Source organism: Leptonotus elevatus, chromosome 1, assembly GCF_054856555.1.
Source record: "Leptonotus elevatus isolate MCC_2025b chromosome 1, RoL_Lele_1.0, whole genome shotgun sequence".
NCBI classification, from domain to species: domain Eukaryota; kingdom Metazoa; phylum Chordata; class Actinopteri; order Syngnathiformes; family Syngnathidae; genus Leptonotus; species Leptonotus elevatus.
In genome coordinates this window covers 6,843,072-6,863,119 of record NC_141239.1, presented here as the reverse complement: position 1 = coordinate 6,863,119, position 20,048 = coordinate 6,843,072, and the positions used below count along the sequence as shown (strand labels likewise).

Sequence of the window (20,048 nt, the reverse complement as noted above, 5' to 3'; positions counted from 1 at the left end):
CCAAATATAGTCTGAATGGAACGGCATGCACATCTGTCATCTGCGAAATGCACACAGTATGTATTGGCTCGAGGAACTGATGTGTCAATGCTCAAAGAGTCTTTTATGGTCAAGTGCTGATAATAGAGCCTGTACAATACACTTGACAGCAATATTGACTTTTAGTATTATAAGATGGAAAAAAATAATCGGGCAAAGTTTTCCCTCCCTGACATACATTTATACAGCTTTTATAGTCTGCACTTAGAGTACATAATTCTCAGCAGTTATCACAAAAAATATGCATTCTGTTGTCCAATCCAGACAAATGGAAACACACACACTCACTCACCATTGCGGTCTATGGCAAACGGTGTGCCTGCAGTGACAATTTCGTAGTTGCAGATCTGACTGTACTGTGGAGAACAGTCCTGGTCCCAAGCCTCCACCTGTGACAGCACAAAATACGCTTACGTATACTTTTAATAGCTGCTGGCTACTTACACAGAAGATGAGGCATTAGATTGAAAGGCGATGGTTTTTGTATACATGATAACTAGAAAATCATATTTTATTGTTTTTTGTATGTCTCTTGGACTGGTTGGAAAAGCCATAGACATGAATATAATACAAGCACAAGCGCAACCCAAAATACCTGCAAAATGCTGTCATAGATCTTGCCTTCAGTGGCGGAAGCCTTGTATAGCGGCTCCCGGAACACGGGGCAAAACTCATTGACGTCATCCACCTGAATGTGGACCACAGCCCTAGGTGAAGCCATGGAAAGAGGAGCGAGGAACCACAGGGGCACGCGCACCGACGTGTAGTTTGGAGGTGATTGATGGAGAGAAGGGATAGCAGAGACAGGAAGCAAAGAGATGGATGAAGGAAAAGGCAGAAAAGGAATCCATTAAAGATGATCAAACTTAATTAAAACCTTTTTCATGGTCTATCTTAAGAACAGCAAATGGAGATATGGGGCATTTATAGGAGAATACAGTGAAATCCTAAAAACAGAAATCGGCCCCTTCCTCTTCCTGTGTAGACAAACCTGTAAAAACTACCCTGTGATATAATTTGTGCGGCAGAATATAAAAACGAAGCAATAATTCACACAAGTTTTCTTTTTCCGTGACCTTGCCTGCAACTTGTGTTTGAGGACGCACATCTGGCAAATTAATGACATTAGCTTAATGAGGCCTATTTAGAATGTCATGCAGTGATAAGGACACACGCACACACACACACACACACACACACACACACACACACACACACACATACGCACACGCTGCACCATTCATCTTCCACCAGAGAAATTCATCCCAGAGCTCCCCGAGCTCATAAATTTCCCTCTACCTCTCCGTCTCCTCTTCATACCTTCGGCGCCAAGCCGGCAGCATCCAAATGTTCACAGCTTGCCGTGTATGAGCGAAGCGGCGGCGGCGCCTTTGATTTGATGCCGTCAATGCCAGACGCCATGTCTGTCACTGTCAGTCACAAAGGACGGGCGCACGCTCGCCGACGAGCACGCCATCCTGTCAACAGACGTCGTCAGCACGTCTGAAGTGACAGAGCTCAATGAAAAGGAGGACAGATCCGGAAGGGGAGCGCCAACGTTGCCACAACTAAATATTAAGTGCAGCTATTAAGTTAAATGTTCTTATCATATAGAGTGAACCCCCGTTTATCGTTGGGCATACGTTCCAGACACATCCACAGCAGATGATTGATTGAATCTTATCGATTGGATAACACTGACAGAACGCGACCCCCCCAATAATAAGTGCTGATGTACTGGTGATAACCAACTCAACTTATTAACGCACACAAAATATCTCAACCGACAATTGTTAAGTCTACTTCCCCAAACCAGAATTCTGTTGCAGTACCAAGACTGACCTGTGAGAGGCAGCTTGTTGCCACAGGGCATCCAAACTGCCGAAAAGTATAAAGAAGAAGATAGATTTGCAGTAGAAGAAGAAATGGAAGAAGCTAGGCTAACTGTTAGCTTGTCTGGTAATCACATTGCGGTTGCTCACTCTTCTTTTTGCCATATTTGGCACATTATGGACCAATTCATGAATATTTTTTAACAATACCGTTCCGTCTTCAATTCCGCTTATCCGGGGTCGGGTCGCGGGGGCAGCAGCTTTAGCAGGGAAGCCCAGACTTCCCTCTCCCTAGCCACTTCAGCCAGCTCCTCCGATGGGATCCCAAGGCGTTCCCAGGCCAGCCGTGAGACGTAGTCTCTCCAGCGTGTCCTGGGTCGTCCCCGGGGCCTCCTGCCGGTAGGACATGCCCGGAACACCTCCCCAGGGAGGCGCCCAGGAGGCATCCGAACCAGATGCCCGAGCCACCTCAACTGGTTCCTCTCAACGCGGAGGAGTAGCGGCTCGACACTCTCTCCCTCCCGGATGGCCGAGCTTCTCACCCTATCTCTAAGGGAGAGCCCGGCTACCCTGCGGAGGAAACTCATTTCGGCCGCTTGTATCCGGGATCTCGTTCTTTCGGTCACGACCCACAGCTCGTGACCATAGGTGAGGACAGGAACGTAGATCGACCGGTAAATCGAGAGCTTTGCCTTTCGGCTCAGCTCCTTCTTCACCACAACGGACCGATACAGCGTCCGCATCACTGCAGACGCTGCACCGATCCGTCTGTCGATCTCCCGCTCTAACCTACCCTCACTCGTGAACAAGACCCCAAGATCCCAACTATTTTTAACAATAGTTGCCAGGATATGTTCAGGTGGCAGAACGCAAACGACGAGTGCTGACCTTAACTGACAGATGTCCGAATTGTGTTGTTTTGGGGGGTTGCGCCACTAATTATAGCACCAAAATATTTTTATTCTCGATTTCCACCCCCCAAAAAAACTGTGGAGTTTTGAACTTAATTGATGCTGTGATCGCGTGCGATTAAATGTTCTTCTTCTTTTTTTTACCAGTGAGTGATTAAAAAAATGTAATATAAAAATTCTCAACTCAACTATATTTCTAGAGCACTTTAAAACAACCACTTCTGCATATAGAGCAAAAATACAACAAACAAGACAATAAATGGTAAACAATAAATTAAAAAGATAAAAACAATAAAGACCACAAAACACTAAAACGAGACTGAGTCTCATGCTGAGTCAAAAGCTAAAGAATAAAAATTAGTTTTTAAGAGGATGGAGAGAGAGGGAGCTTGCCTAATAACATCTAGCGGGAGGTCATTCCAAAGTCAATAAGTGAAAACACACTATTATTAAGAAATAAAACATTATCATTATTTATTTCTCAATAACTAAGGAGGGGAAAAAGATGAGTTGGTGAATGTGGATGGTATTTTCTGACAAAAATACATATATTTTCGGACTTCTATTACGCTCTCACATCATTATTTGTGAATGAATGATCGAAAATGCGAACTTCTGCCTTCTTATGCAACAGATTCCGGCCTTATGGTGCAGAGAGGGATGCTACTATTTTTTAGTTTACAGCAATGCATTATGCACGATGCCAATAATGGTTATGCAGCGAGAGAATAAGCACAACATACTGTAGATCCATCTGCTAATCCATGCCAAGACCGTGTCAGGGGTCATTTTTCTATGAAGATTATGTGCATAACATGAATTGTTCGTAAAAAGAGAATTTTGCAACTTGAGGTTCCACTCCAGCAGAATGACGGTTTATCATTTACCATTGTGAGCACAAACTGTGTCCGCCAATGTGCATGGGTCCTTTTTTTTTCATTTTATTTTCTAACAGATTCATTTGTGTAGCTGTCTTAGTAGCTTTGATGCAAACATGTAATTTATGTTCCTGTCTTCCTACCTCAGAAATTCCACGTGACTCATTCCAAGTTGGAGAGCAATTAGTAGTACGAGACAGCTTTAATAGTAGCTGTGAAGGTCGCCATTGTTATATCTGAATTTCTATTGTGCGGCAAACAGAATACGTGACAGCAAAACAAAAGGCTCCCACAAAGCCATCAAACAGAGATAAACACAAATGATGACTGGAACTCGAAGATTATACCATTTTCCCGTTCTCTCAATTAATGTCAAGTCGATCTGTTGGAATTGTAACTTACTGCCATTATTTTGTCATGTAGGGTTTTGTGGCTTCAAAGATTAAAAAATATTTTCCAGTTGGCAACACTTATACTCAAGTTATTTGTCTGATGTTGACACTTGAAAAAACAGCTGAAATACTTTGAGGAAATAAAATGAGGACCTAACTGAACACACACACACTGAACGCTGTTCTACACAAACACTCACACACGCACTGCTGCACTCACTTGTGGGATTTCTTCCAGTCGGCCCCGCTGGGTCCGGCTCCGCAGTCATAGGCTTGGATAATGAATGTGTATTCCTTCTGGCTCTCGCAGTCCACAGGGCCACTGGCTCTCAGTACGCCTTCTCCTGAGGTGCGATTCAACACCACCGCCTCGAATGGAATGTCCTGGCCATAAATCTTAAAGGCACAAATTTCCCCTAAAAAGACAAGGAAAGAAATTTATGGAGCACTGCGACGAAGTACGAAGCGGTCGGCGAGCCAAGTGTATATATTTTAGCTGAGGGACCAAGCATGAGTAATTACATGAGAATAGCGATGGCTACTTTCGGTAGCATACACTACAAATGGCTTATTAGGACAACCTGAGAAATGTGACGTTAAACGTGAGGTTATTTGAACCTTAACCTGTGGCTACGATATCTAATCTGATCAAGTCCAGTGGTGTCATTGAAGAAGAGCTGTCCTCCGTATACTGTAAGACAGGGGTGCTCAAGTTCACTAACACACCTGATTCATGATCAGGATCGTTATCAGGCTTCTGCAAAGCTTAGCTGATTAGCTGATCATTAGATTCAGCTGTGAAACATGGAAAACAGGCTGGATAGTGTTATAAACTCCCAAGAATGCTCGAATGTCTAAATCAGGCGCCAGTAACCTTTACTATGAAAACCAAAAATCTATCTGGAGATGCAAAATATTTGAACATTGTGTGAATGGAACAGTGTGTTCGTGTTAGTTTATGTACTGAGGGCCCAAGAGCTAATTAGAGCTGCACCAGAACAGAAAAATATGCAGCATCCAATATGTAGACATTCCTTTTTTTCGACCCTTTGTCTTCCGTTTTTGGATTATTTTTTTTTTGTTGTATTTTGTCATACTATTACATTTTACATACATTTTATACTTTTGTGCCTTTCTGTCAATTTTCTGACATTTTTGGCAATTTTATGACTATATTAGGTTTTAGACATTTTATAGCAATTTTTTGACATTTTTCATTCCTTTTATGCAATCAATTTTCTGACATTTTTGGCAATTTTTTTTTAGATTTCTTCTTTTGTTTTTGGACATTTTATGGTCACTTTTTTGACATTTTTAGGTTTTTAGAAAAAAAACTTTTCATCTCCACTCCGTCTCTGTTTTACTGACAACTTAAACATTTGGAATGTTACATTTTTTATATATATATATATATATATATATATATATATATATATATATATATATATATATATATATATATATATATATATATATATATAATTATTCTTATTTTTTTATTATTTAATCATTAATTCATTTAAAGAATATTTCATCTAAAAAAATATATATATTTTTTTAAGAGATCCACAGGGAGCCACCATTGCAAAAAGTAAAATAAGAACATTATTACTTCAAATAAGCTAAATTATCTGCCAACAGAACAAGAACATTTTACTTAAATTTACCTGGCTGTAAAAATAAGAAAATAATACTAGGCCAATATCAATCACAGCAGTCTTGAAAATTTTATTTTTTAACTAAAAACAAGTAATATTGTCTTTTTCAAGCTGTAATATATAGAAATATTTTTCTTAAACTCCATGCGTATTCATTTACAGTTGGCCATCTTAGCCTGAGTGTTGAGCAAGAAGATAACATGTCTCATTTTAATTGTCTTTGATATGTCCCAGCCAGGGATTGAACCCAGAACCTCACAATCTGAGGGCAGACACTCAACCACTAGACTACTATGCATGTAGTGCATATACTGACAAGAGGAAAAATGAGTTTAGTAATTTCAATTTTTAATCTTTTACAAGAAAAAAAATGCTTACAATAAAGAGCTATACTGCAATTTTGTCTGATCGTTTTCAGACTCTTATTTATCTAATTACTAGATTCTGCAAAATTTTAAAATAAGAAAATTCAACTTATGAAACCTCAGTTCAGGGCCTTTGATGTTGGTTATCTTAAAATGTGGAAACATTTTGTTTTGAGCCTCGCAGTACTTGAAACTACAATACGTTGGCATTTAATCTGTGAGGTTTTTTTTAAACATTTAATTACAGTATTTCACAAAAATGAAGAAATTACACATTGACACAATGAAAACTGTGTACATTTTTGTTCCCTCAAGTAACTCAAAATACAGCCATCAAAAGCGAAACCCCTGGCAACAAAAGTGAGTAAACCCCTAAGTGAAAATGTCAAAATTGGGCACAGTTAGTAAGGATTTGCATCTTTTCACAAATGATTCAATTGGTTATGGTTTGCGATACGATTCAAGGACGGTTCGATTTGAAAGTGGAATGATTCGATTTGACAAGACTCAGTGGGATTACGATTCAATTTGATATAGTCCGGCTCAGTTTGAGAGGGTATGATGTCGTGAATTTTTGTTGTTGTCACTTATACTGTACATTTGAATGAACATGTCAAAAAGATATATCTTTCTGATCAGAGCCGATTCAATACGTTTTTAGATATATTTCAAAGTGGAACGATTCGGTTCGATTTTCTGGTTCAAACCGTTTTTTTTTGTTACACCCCTGATAGTCATTTTCTCTCCCCAGTGTCATGTGACATGTTACTATTATATGGTCTCATGTGTGAATAGGGAGCAGGTGTGTTCAATTTGGCATTACTATTTGAGTACTCAAACATGTACATTCCTTCCCATTCTAGACACACAGACATGTTCCTTACCATTAAATCACACAATCCATCCAAGGCCATTTTATGCATTTCCTCACAGAATTTCTTTTCACCTGATTTGATTCTTTAAAACGTACCCCCAGGGTTCAAAGATAGCATTCCCGTGAGCTCAAGTTTTGCAGTTTTCATGGCCATTTTTAAGGACGTTTGCTCCTCATTTTCCCGTCTGAGGTGAGTTTGGGAGCAGGTTGTAATGTTTACACGCGGAAGACGGCCGATAAGCGACACTGTGATCCCTTGCACATAAACATACTTATGGGAAAAGGAAAGAGTGTAAAATTTCTCTTAAAAAACAGTGACAACAACGCAACATAAAGTTTGTGGCTAGCAGTGAAAAGTTACTTCCGTGTCACACTTTGCGGATGGATGCAAATCCATTATCTGCTCCATCCGTTGTAGCAAATATTTCTTGGCTCAATTTTACAGTGGAATGCAATTGAGTTATGCAGAGGAGGAGATATAGAGCACTGAATAAGTGGGGAATGTGTGGTTGTATATGTAAATGTTGGAGATTTCATCTCGCCTCCTACTGAGTCAGCAAACATGTACTTATGCATACACACGCGTACGTTTCATTTCTTGCCACTTAGCTTGGTTCTCAGCACTCGCCCCCGAGGGAACGCTTCAAATGCACTCAGTGGAAACTTATGGATGAAAGCCAGTCTAATCTTTGGGCCAGTAAAGCATAAGGTAAAGGGTTGCTTTTTAAAGTCAACATAATAACGGAATGGTTTGGCCTCGGGCTAATGACAATAATGTAAAATTAAATGGCCCTCCAAAGAGCTGCGGTGACAAAGAATGTCAAGCTGTCAATAAGCATTGAATTCAAATTAGGTTAAATTGACAGGAAAAGTGAAAAAGGACAGCATAAGTATGTACAAACCAACAGCCCACATACTCAAATGATTTAAAAAGAAAAAGAGTTAATCCACATTTTAGCAATACGAGATGGAGTGCAAAAAAAAGGTCAACGGTAGATTACGAATAAACAAAATTGAATTCACAATCATTCACATTGACTCCACAATGTCTTTTCTTTCTTTTTTTTGCTAATTGGAATTTAATTTTAAAAAATCACAAAACAGAAGCAAACAAACAAAACAAACTTGTACTTGTGCAATATAAAGTAGCTCAGCATTTTCAAGACAGTGAACAGCAAATGTAATATAATGTAATTAATGTAATGTAATGTAAAGTTGAAGGTAGTTGCTAGTAAAATCTAAATGGAAATCTTAATGTCATCAATTCCTTTTCCTCTACACTATTTTAGTGTGCCACTCAACTGCAGAGAGTAAAAGGTATTTTTTAAGGGTAAAGCAGTCATTTGGGGGTAAGGTTTTGCTATAATTGATTTTAATTTCAATGAACTCATTCACTGCCATTGACGACTATAGACGTCAAAAAATAATTAGAACTATTTATTTTAGTTTCACTTTTTTTCCACTTTTGTTAACAAGAGTATGAAAACCTACAAAAAAAATTATTGTACATTTAGAACAGATATAAAATTCCTGATTAATCTCGAGTTAACTAGTGAAGTAATGTGATTAATTACAATTTAAAAAAAATAATCACCTGATGCCCCTAATTTAAAAAAAGAAGAAAAGATTGTTAAAATTAGGGGCGATTACATTTTTAAATTGTAATTAATCGCATGACTTCAGTAGTTAACTCACGATTAATCACAGATTGATTTTATATCTGTTCTATAAGTGTACGATAAAAAAAATCTAGGATTTCATACTATTGTTAACAAAAGTGGAAAAAATGTGAAACTAATAGAAAGGGTTCAAATTAATTTTTGACGTCTATAGCCGTCAATGGCAGTGAATGAGTTGAAAAACAATTCCACAAATACAATGACCTAAGTCCCTCTAAAATGAAAGTTAATGTTTTGCAACTTTGACAGAGAAGAATGTTGTGAACAACCCTGCCAAATTTGAATGATTTAAAGAAGAAAAAAAAGTAAGCATATAAAATACAGCAAAAGGAAGAGCTGGGATCATGCCCACTTAACTGTCAATTACATGCTACTTCTATTGCTGCATTTGAGGAAGGTGGTTCATACCAGGAAGTATGCATAGGAACAGCCCTTTGAACTGGAAAATCCGAGTTGTGAAGTCGGCGGGGAAAAAGGACCCCGACTTCAACGACCGCAAAGCCCGTAGACGATTACAAACATATTTATCTATTTAGTTATTGTACATTGTAACATTAATCTAGTTATTCAAAACAAGTAACTTTACGTAACCCGATGACTGACCGTGTTAACCAGAGCAACAAACAATTTATCTGAATCAGCCATCTTTGTATTTAACATTCGCTTTGAATGCTTTGGGTCGGATAGTGGGATATGCCCAACTTCCCACCTTCCTTGAATGCAGCATACGACTTGGAAAAATGACTGCTACTTCATTTAGCATCTCTCTTGTGCCTATGTTTAAAACTACTGAATATATCCCACAGAGTCATCACGGCTTTTCCACGCCGTAACAACGAGGCACTCTAAAGCGGCCACGCCAGCTCAAAGCCCCATCCGCATGCTGGCTGTCAAGCCCAATGTTTCCTCCCCCCCACCCACACCTTCCTCTCTCCGAATGATGTGCGTGCACTCCCGGCTGACAACGAGGCGCTCTAAAGTGGTATGGCAGCAGACTAGGGCGAAGAGAAGATGCATTTTTGGGGTGTAGGCAGGGTGATATAAATGATAAACAGTGTTCAAGGTCTTATATAGTAGGGAAGAGGCAATTCATATTTTTGCCCGCCACCCCCCCCCCCCCCCCATCCCCAATGTTGTAATGAAAATGGAAGACGGGTGATTAAAAAAGAGTATTATTGAAAATACGTACGGAGAAATGAAGAATAAAGGCAGACTTTAATTTACCTGAGAGACTTTTGCAGAGAGGAGGCATCTATTTGGAGTAAATAATAAAATAATCGAGACGCGGCATCATCAGAGTGGATGCCACTATTTGAAGAAATACAGTATTTATCATTACTGTTGTGTGCATTAAAATCACTGCTGTTAAAAAGAGCAATCAAAACAAGATACTTTTGTACAATACTGTATTTTGGGAGGGAAAGCAGAACAGAGTGTATCATTAGCCCCAAAATGAATATGACATAGCCTCCATGGACAGAAACTCTTGTAACATCATTGAAGCAAATTGGCTGAGGAATGAAGCCTTGCCTTTATATTTGGAGTGACAAGCTGCTTTCCCAATTAGCGCCTAGCCTGTGGGACACATCCACTTTAATCAGCTTTTAGTAGTTAACAATGTGAAGTATCACTTCTAATCAAGGTTGGGATTATGTCACTGTGACTGTGACTACACTGCGCTGAGGTGAAAAGCACCATGGCCTCATCTCAGCCAAACTGTAAAAGACAATTAAAAAAATGCGTAATCTATTATTTAAATCAAAATGCGCAACTAGTCATTTTGTACGGAAGCGTATTGCATTCACTTAAAAAAAAAGTCCTGTTTTTCTCACAAATGTTTTGGGGGAGCTTTGTTTTTTGTTTTTTTCAGTTTTTTAAAAAAAAATACATAATTTCCTCAGTTTTTCAGAATATTTTTTTCCTGTTTTTCTGAGTAAATTTTCCCTGTTTTTCTAAATAATTTTTTTTCAGTTTTTCTGAATATTTTTTTAAAGGGGTTTTACCCTCAGAGATTAGAGAACAAACCACAGTACAGTATACACATTCATTCCTTTATTGAGAGCCAGTAAGTAAACATGACCATCTTATTGCATATGGAGGTATGCGGGAAAGTGTCCGCTTCCGCTATTAGCGAGTCTGTACCAAGTCACTTTCAAAATTACTCCGAAAAACAAAACACCAGCTCTGTTTTTCGGAATAATTTTTTTCAGTTTTTTTGAATATTATTTTTTCAGTTTTTTAAAAATATTTTTTCCTTGTTTTTCTGAATAATTGCCCCCCCCCCCTTTTTTTTTCCTGATTAATTTTTTTCAGTCTGTTTCTGAATAATTTTTGACAGGAAAAAAATATTCAGTAAAACAGAAAAAAATATTCAGAAAAACACAAAATGCTAATGCTAATTGCTGCAAAACGGAAATAGTAATAAATATACTTTTTTTTCTTTATGAAAGAAGAATCTCTAATCTTTCTTTTGGTAGGTTCCATGTTTTTATAGCAATAGAACACAATATTCTGTAGGCCTTGCAATCAGTCAAAATCCAGTAAAACAGCCGGGAGCGAAGGGGGTTGCTTCAGTGAAAATGGCTAGGAGTGAATGAGTCAACGTTGATAATATTTTTTATGTGCACAAATTATAATTAATAAATAATAATTAAATTCATGATCTTTTTTGTTTGTTATATCTTTTTATTTCCAAATAGTTCGAGAGACCACATAAATACAAATAGAGTTCAAAAGTTTAATAAATCAGGCAATATTAACTCCTCCCACCCCCAATCAGAAATGCTTTGCGCTAGTTAAGAGGTACTAGAATTTTTTTTTACAGGGGGTTCATCACTGAAAAAGGTTGAGAACCACTGTTCTTTTAAAAAAATAAATACAATAAAATCTGAATTTATGTTTCTGATCTACAAAGTGACGTTCTATACTTTAAAACAAACCCCCCCAAAATCAAATGGTGTTATAAGATTTTCACATGGTACTATACTGCAAGCATTAATTTTAAGCAAATGCATCAAAAGCTTGAAAATTATGAGGCGCGCGTGTGTGTGTGTGCGTGTGCTTCCCAGGCTGAGTATCAGACGGTCTTAAGCTTTGATTCCTTCATTCCCTGAACTAAGCTCACCCCACATCTTCTCATTTAATTAATGACAGACGCACAGGTATGCAGGAAAGTGTCCGTTTCCGCTATTAGCGAGTCTGTACCAAGTGACTTTCAAAATTACTCCGAAAAACAGCTGGTGTTTTTCAGAGTAATTTTTTTCAGGTTTTTTTAATATTATTTTTTCTGTTTTTTTAAATATTTTTTCCTTGTTTTTCTGAATAATTGCCCCCCCCTTTTTTTTCCTGATTAATTTTTTTCAGTCTGTTTCTGAATAATTTTTGACAGGAAAAAAATATTCAGAAAAACACAAAATGCTAATGCTAATTGCTGCAAAACGGAAATAGTAATAAATATACTTTTTTTTCTTTATGAAAGAAGAATCTCTAATCTTTCTTTTGGTAGGTTCCATGTTTTTATAGCAATAGAACACAATATTCTGTAGGCCTTGCAATCAGTCAAAATCCAGTAAAACAGCCGGGAGCGAAGGGGGTTGCTTCAGTGAAAATGGCTAGGAGTGAATGAGTCAACGTTGATAATATTTTTTATGTGCACAAATTATAATTAATAAATAATAATTAAATTCATGATCTTTTTTTTTGTTATATCTTTTTATTTCCAAATAGTTCGAGAGACCACATAAATACAAATAGAGTTCAAAAGTTTAATAAATCAGGCAATATTAACTCCTCCCACCCCCAATCAGAAATGCTTTGCGCTAGTTAAGAGGTACTAGAATTTTTTTTTACAGGGGGTTCATCACTGAAAAAGGTTGAGAACCACTGTTCTTTTAAAAAAATAAATACAATAAAATCTGAATTTATGTTTCTGCTCTACAAAGTGACGTTCTATACTTTAAAACAAACCCCCCCAAAATCAAATGGTGTTATAAGATTTTCACATGGTACTATACTGCAAGCATTAATTTTAAGCAAATGCATCAAAAGCTTGAAAATTATGAGGCGCGCGTGTGTGTGCGTGTGCTTCCCAGGCTGAGTATCAGACGGTCTTAAGCTTTGATTCCTTCATTCCCTGAACTAAGCTCACCCCACATCTTCTCATTTAATTAATGACAGACGCACGCATCATCTCTCTACTGACTGTCAGAATATCTCCCAACTCCGACTGAACAGAACACACACAAGCAAGATACACATGCAAATTTTTTCTCCGTTAATAAGGTTACGTGGTTAATTGCCATTTGTTTGCTTGGTATAATCCTGAATAATTATTTGTGCAAATTGTAGAGGCAGATTTTTTTTTTTTTGTATTAGAGCATGTACTGCAATCTATAATACTTGGTTGGTATTATACTATAATTATCCACCTACTCGCATAATGGATGAATGATTATTTATATATTTTTTAATATCAAATTTCTCGCAAATAACACAACCGCTATATGTCAGTCTCTTTTTTAGGGAGAGGCAAAAGAAGACTGAAAACAAATGAAGGCTTTCTGCTAAGCCATTCGACTGTGGGCTTAAACAGGATTTTCTCTCTCATCTCAAGGTTTGCCGAGGTCGTGATGAGGGCATTAAATTGACTGAAGGATAAGATATTTAAAAAGTTAGCTTAGCCTTGGCGCTGGAAATTTTTGCCACTGCCGGACTTGTGCTTTGATCTGCTCACATCCCGAAAGTCATAATTAATGACGACGCCATGCGGCAAACCGTTTCAACTCTTGTGGGAAGATTTTCTCATCCTACATAGGGTTAAGGTCTGGTGGACACATTTCACTATGGACTATTTGGTTAAATGATGAAAAACACAGCATGATGATCAACCAATTGATCACTTTTAACTCATTCACTGCCATAAATTCATTAAAAAAAAAAAAAAGATTATTAAAAATTAGAGGCAAGAGGTGATAATTTTTTTTAAATTGTAATTAATCGCATGACTTCACTGACAAGACACCCACAGCACTGTTGTCCCTTCACGTCAAGAAAAATGGCCGTTTTAGAAGTACTTACAAGAATGTCACTTTTAACTCATTCACTGCCATTGACGGCTATAAACGTGAAAAATTCATTTGAATTATTTCTATTAGTTTAATATTTTTTCCCACTTTTGTTAACAAGAGTATGAAAACCTAGAATTTTTTTTATTGTACATTTAGAACAGATATAAAATTTGTGATTAATCGTGGGTTAACTAGTGAAGTCATGCAATTAATTATGATTAAAAAAAATGTAATCAACTGACGCCCCTAATTTTTAATAATATTTTTTTTAATCGCATCAGGCGGTAATCTTTTTAAAATTGTAATTAATCGCATGACTTCAATAGTTAACTAACGACTAATCACAAGTTTCATTCGTTTTAAATGTGCAATAAAAAAAATTCTATGTTTTCATACGCTTGTTAACAAAAGTGGGTGTCTTGTCAGTGGAAAGAGTGAGTTGAGGAGAGCAATTCATCAGTCTCAGCTGGCTCGCTCACATAATAGGTCACCTCCTTAATTGCATTTGGGAGCTTGTCTCACCAACCGCTTGACCTCAATGTGACAAACTGACACCTCGCACAGAAACGCGCGTGCCAGCGCACTAAGATGCACACTCAGGTTAACTTTTCTCACAGAATCATCATGCGACCACCCAAAAAAAAAAAAAAAGAGGTGAATTCTGCTGATATATGGTCATTAATGCACCTGCTAGACAGTTAACCTTTTAAAAAAAAGAATACAAATTGGTGTACAGTAAACCCCCCTCTAACGTGGGTGCTGCGTTCCAGACCACACCCACAATAAGTCAAATTTGCTCAATAAAATAGCCTATTTAAAGACTCCCTTGGCATGTTTTTATAGAATTAACGGTACTTAATTTAAGGTCTTTAATCAATTTTTTTAAATAAGAAACACAGCTATAGATGAGAAGGACATATTGTTTAGCCTACAGTGTTATAGTGTACCAATCCATCTATGAGTCACTGTGTACAGTAAACAATCAGTAAACATCTCGTTATTTCCAAACAACTTACCTCATAACGTACCAGTAATCATTCCCAAAGACGTATGTCATAAAGTTAGTCTACATCCATCAATTGTAGGATTAAAGAAAATGTGATTTTTTTAACACAAACCAGACTGATCTTGAAATGCTGTCGACCTACTTCCTGCTTCCAGTCTTCTTCTTTCAAATTTACAGTGTAAAACAATAGTGTGCCACCACCTTGTGGCCAACCTTGGAATTACATCCAAAATTGACAAAATGTTGTTGTTTTTTTTGTTTAAAAAAAGCTCACTTAAACTTCAGGATTCTTCCCAGCCAACGGTAAAGTTCAGGGTGTTTTTCTTGCTTTGGTTCATAAATTCCATCTGTATTGTGTTATACCAGCTAGCTAGCGCGAAGCTCACCTGTTGTCTCCGGGCCAGCCGAGCGTCCACATGCTAAACTCGCTTTGCATGCGGCAGTGAAGTAACAAAGGCAAAGGTGTTAATACGCTGCCTAGCTGGGCTTTTTGACTAAATTGAATGCATGTTAACCAGACAAATATTTTAATACACATACAAATACTTCCAGGCGCTGCGCTCTTTTACGCATATGCACCCTTGTACAAGTACGTCACACTGAGACAACTGAGTGTCAATATACGGGCCAGAATGATGTGACCCATTCTGCCTTGTTTATTTTTAACGGCCATTTTGCATCTCAAATCGAGTCAGAATAGTAAAAAAAAAAAAAAAAGGGAGCAGCGACTGTATATGCAAAAATCAAGCCGGGCAGTATGCCAGAATACTGCGGTAATTCCCGATATTTCCACGCCCTATGCTATCCCCAATATGCTTATCATTTTGCTGCCATTTTTGTATTTCTTGAATTTATTATCACTGTCATTCAGCTTGGGGTTTGTTATCTGCACGCGGTCTAATTAATCACTTTAAACTAAATCCATTGAAGTTCTGCAGAATAACAATTCATTAGATAAACTAATTAAATTGAATTAGATGTGTGCGGCACTTTAATAATCCCTCTGAAGCCTGATTGTCATAAGTAGCACTGGTTTCATTTGAGAACGATCTGAATGAAAGATTATTCATACGGGGTCGTACAACAAGGCATCAAAATGCAAAGTTCGACAGTAAAGACCTGTAAATGACAACGAGTAATTGAAGAGTGATTTTTGGACAACAACTTAATATAATAATATCACTTCAGTGGTTTCGCAAATATGTGAATTGTCAGGAAGAAAGAATGTTTTACTCCATAGCTCCCCCTATAGCTGGAAAGATGCATTTACTCTAAATATAAATAAATACAAATCGACAGCATTAAACGTTGATTTTGTTAACTAACAAAGTCATATAATCTATAAAAAAAAAGTTGACAATTTATGTGCCAGGAAGTCCCACAACTGAAATCGACAAACTCAACAAATTCCATCAATACCCAGCCAGAAGCTTGTTACAGTACAACATATTTTAGCAACAGCCGCCGCTCGCTCCTCTCCCCCGCCCCGCCCTCACTGATCCATGCGCATGCAGCCACTTGTGACAGTGCAAGTGTCAGCACTTGACAGCGAAATGGCTTTTTGAGAAAGCTGAATTTGACAGTTAAGATGTGTGCGTGTGGAGAATTTTTATGCATGCATTCTGTATAGACAATATACAGTATATGCACATATTTGTAAATTAGGGGGGAGCGAGAGAGAGTTTTGTCAAAGGCATCTATTTTCTTGTGTGTCTGGTTGTGTTTGTGGACAGAAGACTGAAACAGATCATTCCAATCTTATAAATGTCAGAGGCTCTTTTGATGACCTCAGTAAGGCCACAGGGGGAAAAAATAAGAAAAAGAAGAAAAAAAACATGCACATTGACACGCCAAGTGACAAAGTATGCTCTGTGGGGTCAATCACACAAACAGTTTTTGACTAAAAATGAATAACAATAATTACTTTTTCGACTGGTGGACATTTTTGAAAACACTTGGTGAAAATGTCTATTATATACTGCTGTTTAAAAGTTTGGAGGTCACTTAGAAATGTCCTTATTTTCAAAAGAAAAAAATTTGTAGACTGCATTTCTGATTAATTAAAAAAAAAGTGTTTTTTTCTTTTTTACAAAAGTACATTTCTAAGTGCCTCCAAACTTTTCAGTGGTAGTCACTAGTTTTGCACAGATTCGAAATTTGCCATGTCAATGTCAAAGGAACTATGTTTAGCGATAATGCTTTTCCCCCCAATTTTTGTTTACATAAAAAAAAATAGTAATTGTCCATCCCAAAAATTTGTAAACCTTTTTTTTAATGACAAAAATATTTTTACCCTTATTATTTAACTACCACGGAAATTCCCCTATCGTGGGCGGGCGTGGAATATATCACCCATGAAAACACTTTATTCCAATTTCTTACAAAAAATGAACCTTTGTGATAGGCAAAACATTTAAAACCCCTTCACTAGATGGCAGAAGGCACAATAGTAATAGTAATATGCAAGTAAATTGAGACAAGATTACCATTATTTATTTTTAGTGACATTTTTGTTTGGTGACGTGATGCGAGATTGTAAGAAGAAACTACCTTTTGATTCTACAACGCAATGTTCATGCCCACTTTGGCCAGCTGGGGGCAGTGCTGTACAATCAGGCAGACACAAATAAAGATAAACATTATCACGTAAGATTCTGTAATTTTTTATCGAGGATAACGAATAAATGCCTGCGAGTATTGCTATATTATCTGTGTACATGTTGCTCCACCATTTTTATGTTCAAATCCATTGCTTTTATAACCGCTAATATCGATGCTAACGTTAGCAGGTCAATGGCGTTTTGCAATGTTTGTCGACATTAACCAGACGTTCCTATGTGGTGGTTTTAAACACAAATCACGCATTTCTCTTGATTGTATGTCGAGATTGGCAGCAAACTTCAACAGGGAATGTCATTAAACAGCTTGAGCACATCATGTTTAATAACTATAACTATCATCCAAGTCAAAATGAACGCTGGCATCTATTCAAATCTGACACGTGGCATTTAAGAACCCCTGGAGACCTTATGCCTTCAAACGCAGGGTTATTGAAATGTATAAAAGGGAAACCATCAAGCCGACATGTGACACAGCAGGGCGTTGGATTGGAGTGGAGCGGAGTGACGCTGCTGTACATGCGGTCTTTATCAAAAGGTACATTTAGAGACAACATCTGAAGAGGAGCAGCGCACTTGGGATTTGCTGGCAACGATAACATAATAAGCAATGTGCCATCTTTCATTGATCTCTGCGAGCTAGTTAACGTTTGTCATAGTAGACCATCAGGCAATAATAACTCACGCATGGGAACCTGTCGTGTTTAATCACTTACTACGGTGTCATCTGAACACTGTTATTTTAGGGGGAGAAAGGGTAGCTTCTATTTGTTATAAGGAGTTATTATACTGAATCAGAAAGTCAGACCGTCTCTGTCATGCCATTGATTGGAATTGTTGAGATCATCTTCAAGGTCTTCGATATTGCACAGCATCTAAATGCTTCAGCCACATTTCAGATCTTATTGAAGGTAGATTATGAAAGCATAAAGAGTCACAAAATCCATCTCGAGACAAGTGAAAATTAATAAATTGGAATATAGCGGAGTTTAATGATGAGAGTCGAACCAATGGTTTGCTTCTTCCTGTCCACAATTTGTGTGCACTGTTCAAGCTGCCTTTTTTAGGAGTATTTTTTCAAGTCCCTTCTGAAAACTTTGTCTAAAAATGTCAAATGCAAATTTTGATCATGTATTTTATATTGTGGCAGAACAATTCAGAAAACAGATTTTTTTGGGGGGTGGAATGCATCAAATTGAGTGTTTACCGTGAAAAAAAATTAACAGGGAAATATGTTTGATTTAACATGTTCAAAGATTTAGTATACAGTATCTGTGAAATTTATCGCAATAGATTAGGTTGTAATTTCCATTACAGTTTATCTTTGGAGTCTGCTATTGTACAATACATTGCCAAACAACAAAAAGCAAAAAGTGAAATACAGCACAGGTAATCGTATTTTGCCAAAAAAGGAAAGTTGGCCATAAATGTCCCTAAAACAAAATAGCTTAACCAAAGAGGGAGCTACCAGAATCCTTACCTCAGTCACAGTCCCTATTGTGATCATGTTAAATGACGATTGAAAAAGGTCAATAAAGGTCTTAGTATAGGTCAGAAAGAGGCTGCTGTTAGACTGCCGTAGAATGCTTATGTTACCAGGAAGAAAGCAAAAAGACGGCAGCTGTTGTTGAGGCTTAGCTTGTCCCAACATAATAAAGCAGTCAGCATGCAAAAAAAAAAAAAAAAATCAAAAAATAGCTAGTTAGCTAGCTAGATACAGTAGATAGCTAGACAGCTAGCTAGTTAGATAGATAGATAGAGATCTAGATTGCTATATAGGTAGCTAAATAGCTAGATACAATATTGTCAAATACAAGATCTGAAATTTGCATTGCAGTAAAACAGCAGCACCGTCATGTTAACATACAACATTTCTAACAATCAGAGTGAGTCCAAAAGAGCGTCCTCACTGTTTCGTGGTCGGGCCCTAAAAATCCGAGCGATGTCAAACGATTTCATATCAAATGAATAATGACGCTAATCCTTATCTTTATGATATTATGTCAATTTGATGCCGCGTAAGAGGATTTAAATTGTCTTGCTGTTAAGACCACAAAAAATGATCAACCTGGTGTTATAGTTGTGGTGTGTGATGTCATGGAGCACTTGATGAAAGGTTTGGAAAATTATATATTGATAAAAACCCTTTTTTTTTTTTTTGGTGCGGATAGAATGACCCATGTGAGAGATTTACAATTATATTATACAACATTGGAAACAAAGTGGTATTGCTAAGGGTATTTATTATACAGATGACAGTGTGTCTTTATTGGCCCGGTGAATTAAGCAACTATAACTCACCAAATTAATTTGTGATTTAATGTATGCTATCAAAGCATTTAAAGCCTTGCTACTAAATCCAATTAAGTATGGATGGATGGATGCTAGAAAGTGAGATATGTGATGTGCATCTGTGACTCATATTCCACCGTCATCTTTTATCGCTAAAGCTGAAGTTGAGTGTTATTGTGTTCCCAATGTATGATTAATAGTCATTTACTTATTTATACACTTGTATGCCAGTGAATGATGAATTGTTCAAACTGATTATTTCCCAGGGAGAAAGTGAATGTTTCAAAAAAATAAAAACATACGCGTGAAAGCACTTCAAATTCGTCAATGTGTCATTTTTCCGAGCTGGAAGAGTGTGAAAGTATACATTTGTTGGGCTTTTGGACTCGGTTCTGTTTTGCCGCTGCCTTGCTGCCCTCATCCATTATGCTGTCACTC

At 37.3% G+C, this 20,048-nt stretch overlaps 1 protein-coding gene across 2 annotated transcripts in view; it reads right to left on the bottom strand.

Annotated features, from left to right (window-relative positions):
- The window catches only part of clstn2a (calsyntenin 2a), a 158,353-nt gene that overhangs the window by 47,474 nt on the left and 90,831 nt on the right, over window positions 1-20,048 (bottom strand). Inside the window, exons 1-4 of one of the 2 annotated variants that reach the window (XM_086072846.1) lie at window positions 14,723-14,849; window positions 4,273-4,468; window positions 635-746; window positions 332-428 (exon numbers count right to left, since the gene is read on the bottom strand). In XM_086072846.1, the coding sequence (XP_085928972.1) occupies window positions 332-428; window positions 635-746; window positions 4,273-4,468; window positions 14,723-14,732 (415 nt within the window). In that variant the 5' untranslated portion in view covers window positions 14,733-14,849. Of the gene's footprint in view, window positions 1-331; window positions 429-634; window positions 747-4,272; window positions 4,469-14,722; window positions 14,850-20,048 lie in introns of those variants that run through there. The other variant, XM_086072840.1, reaches the window with a different exon arrangement.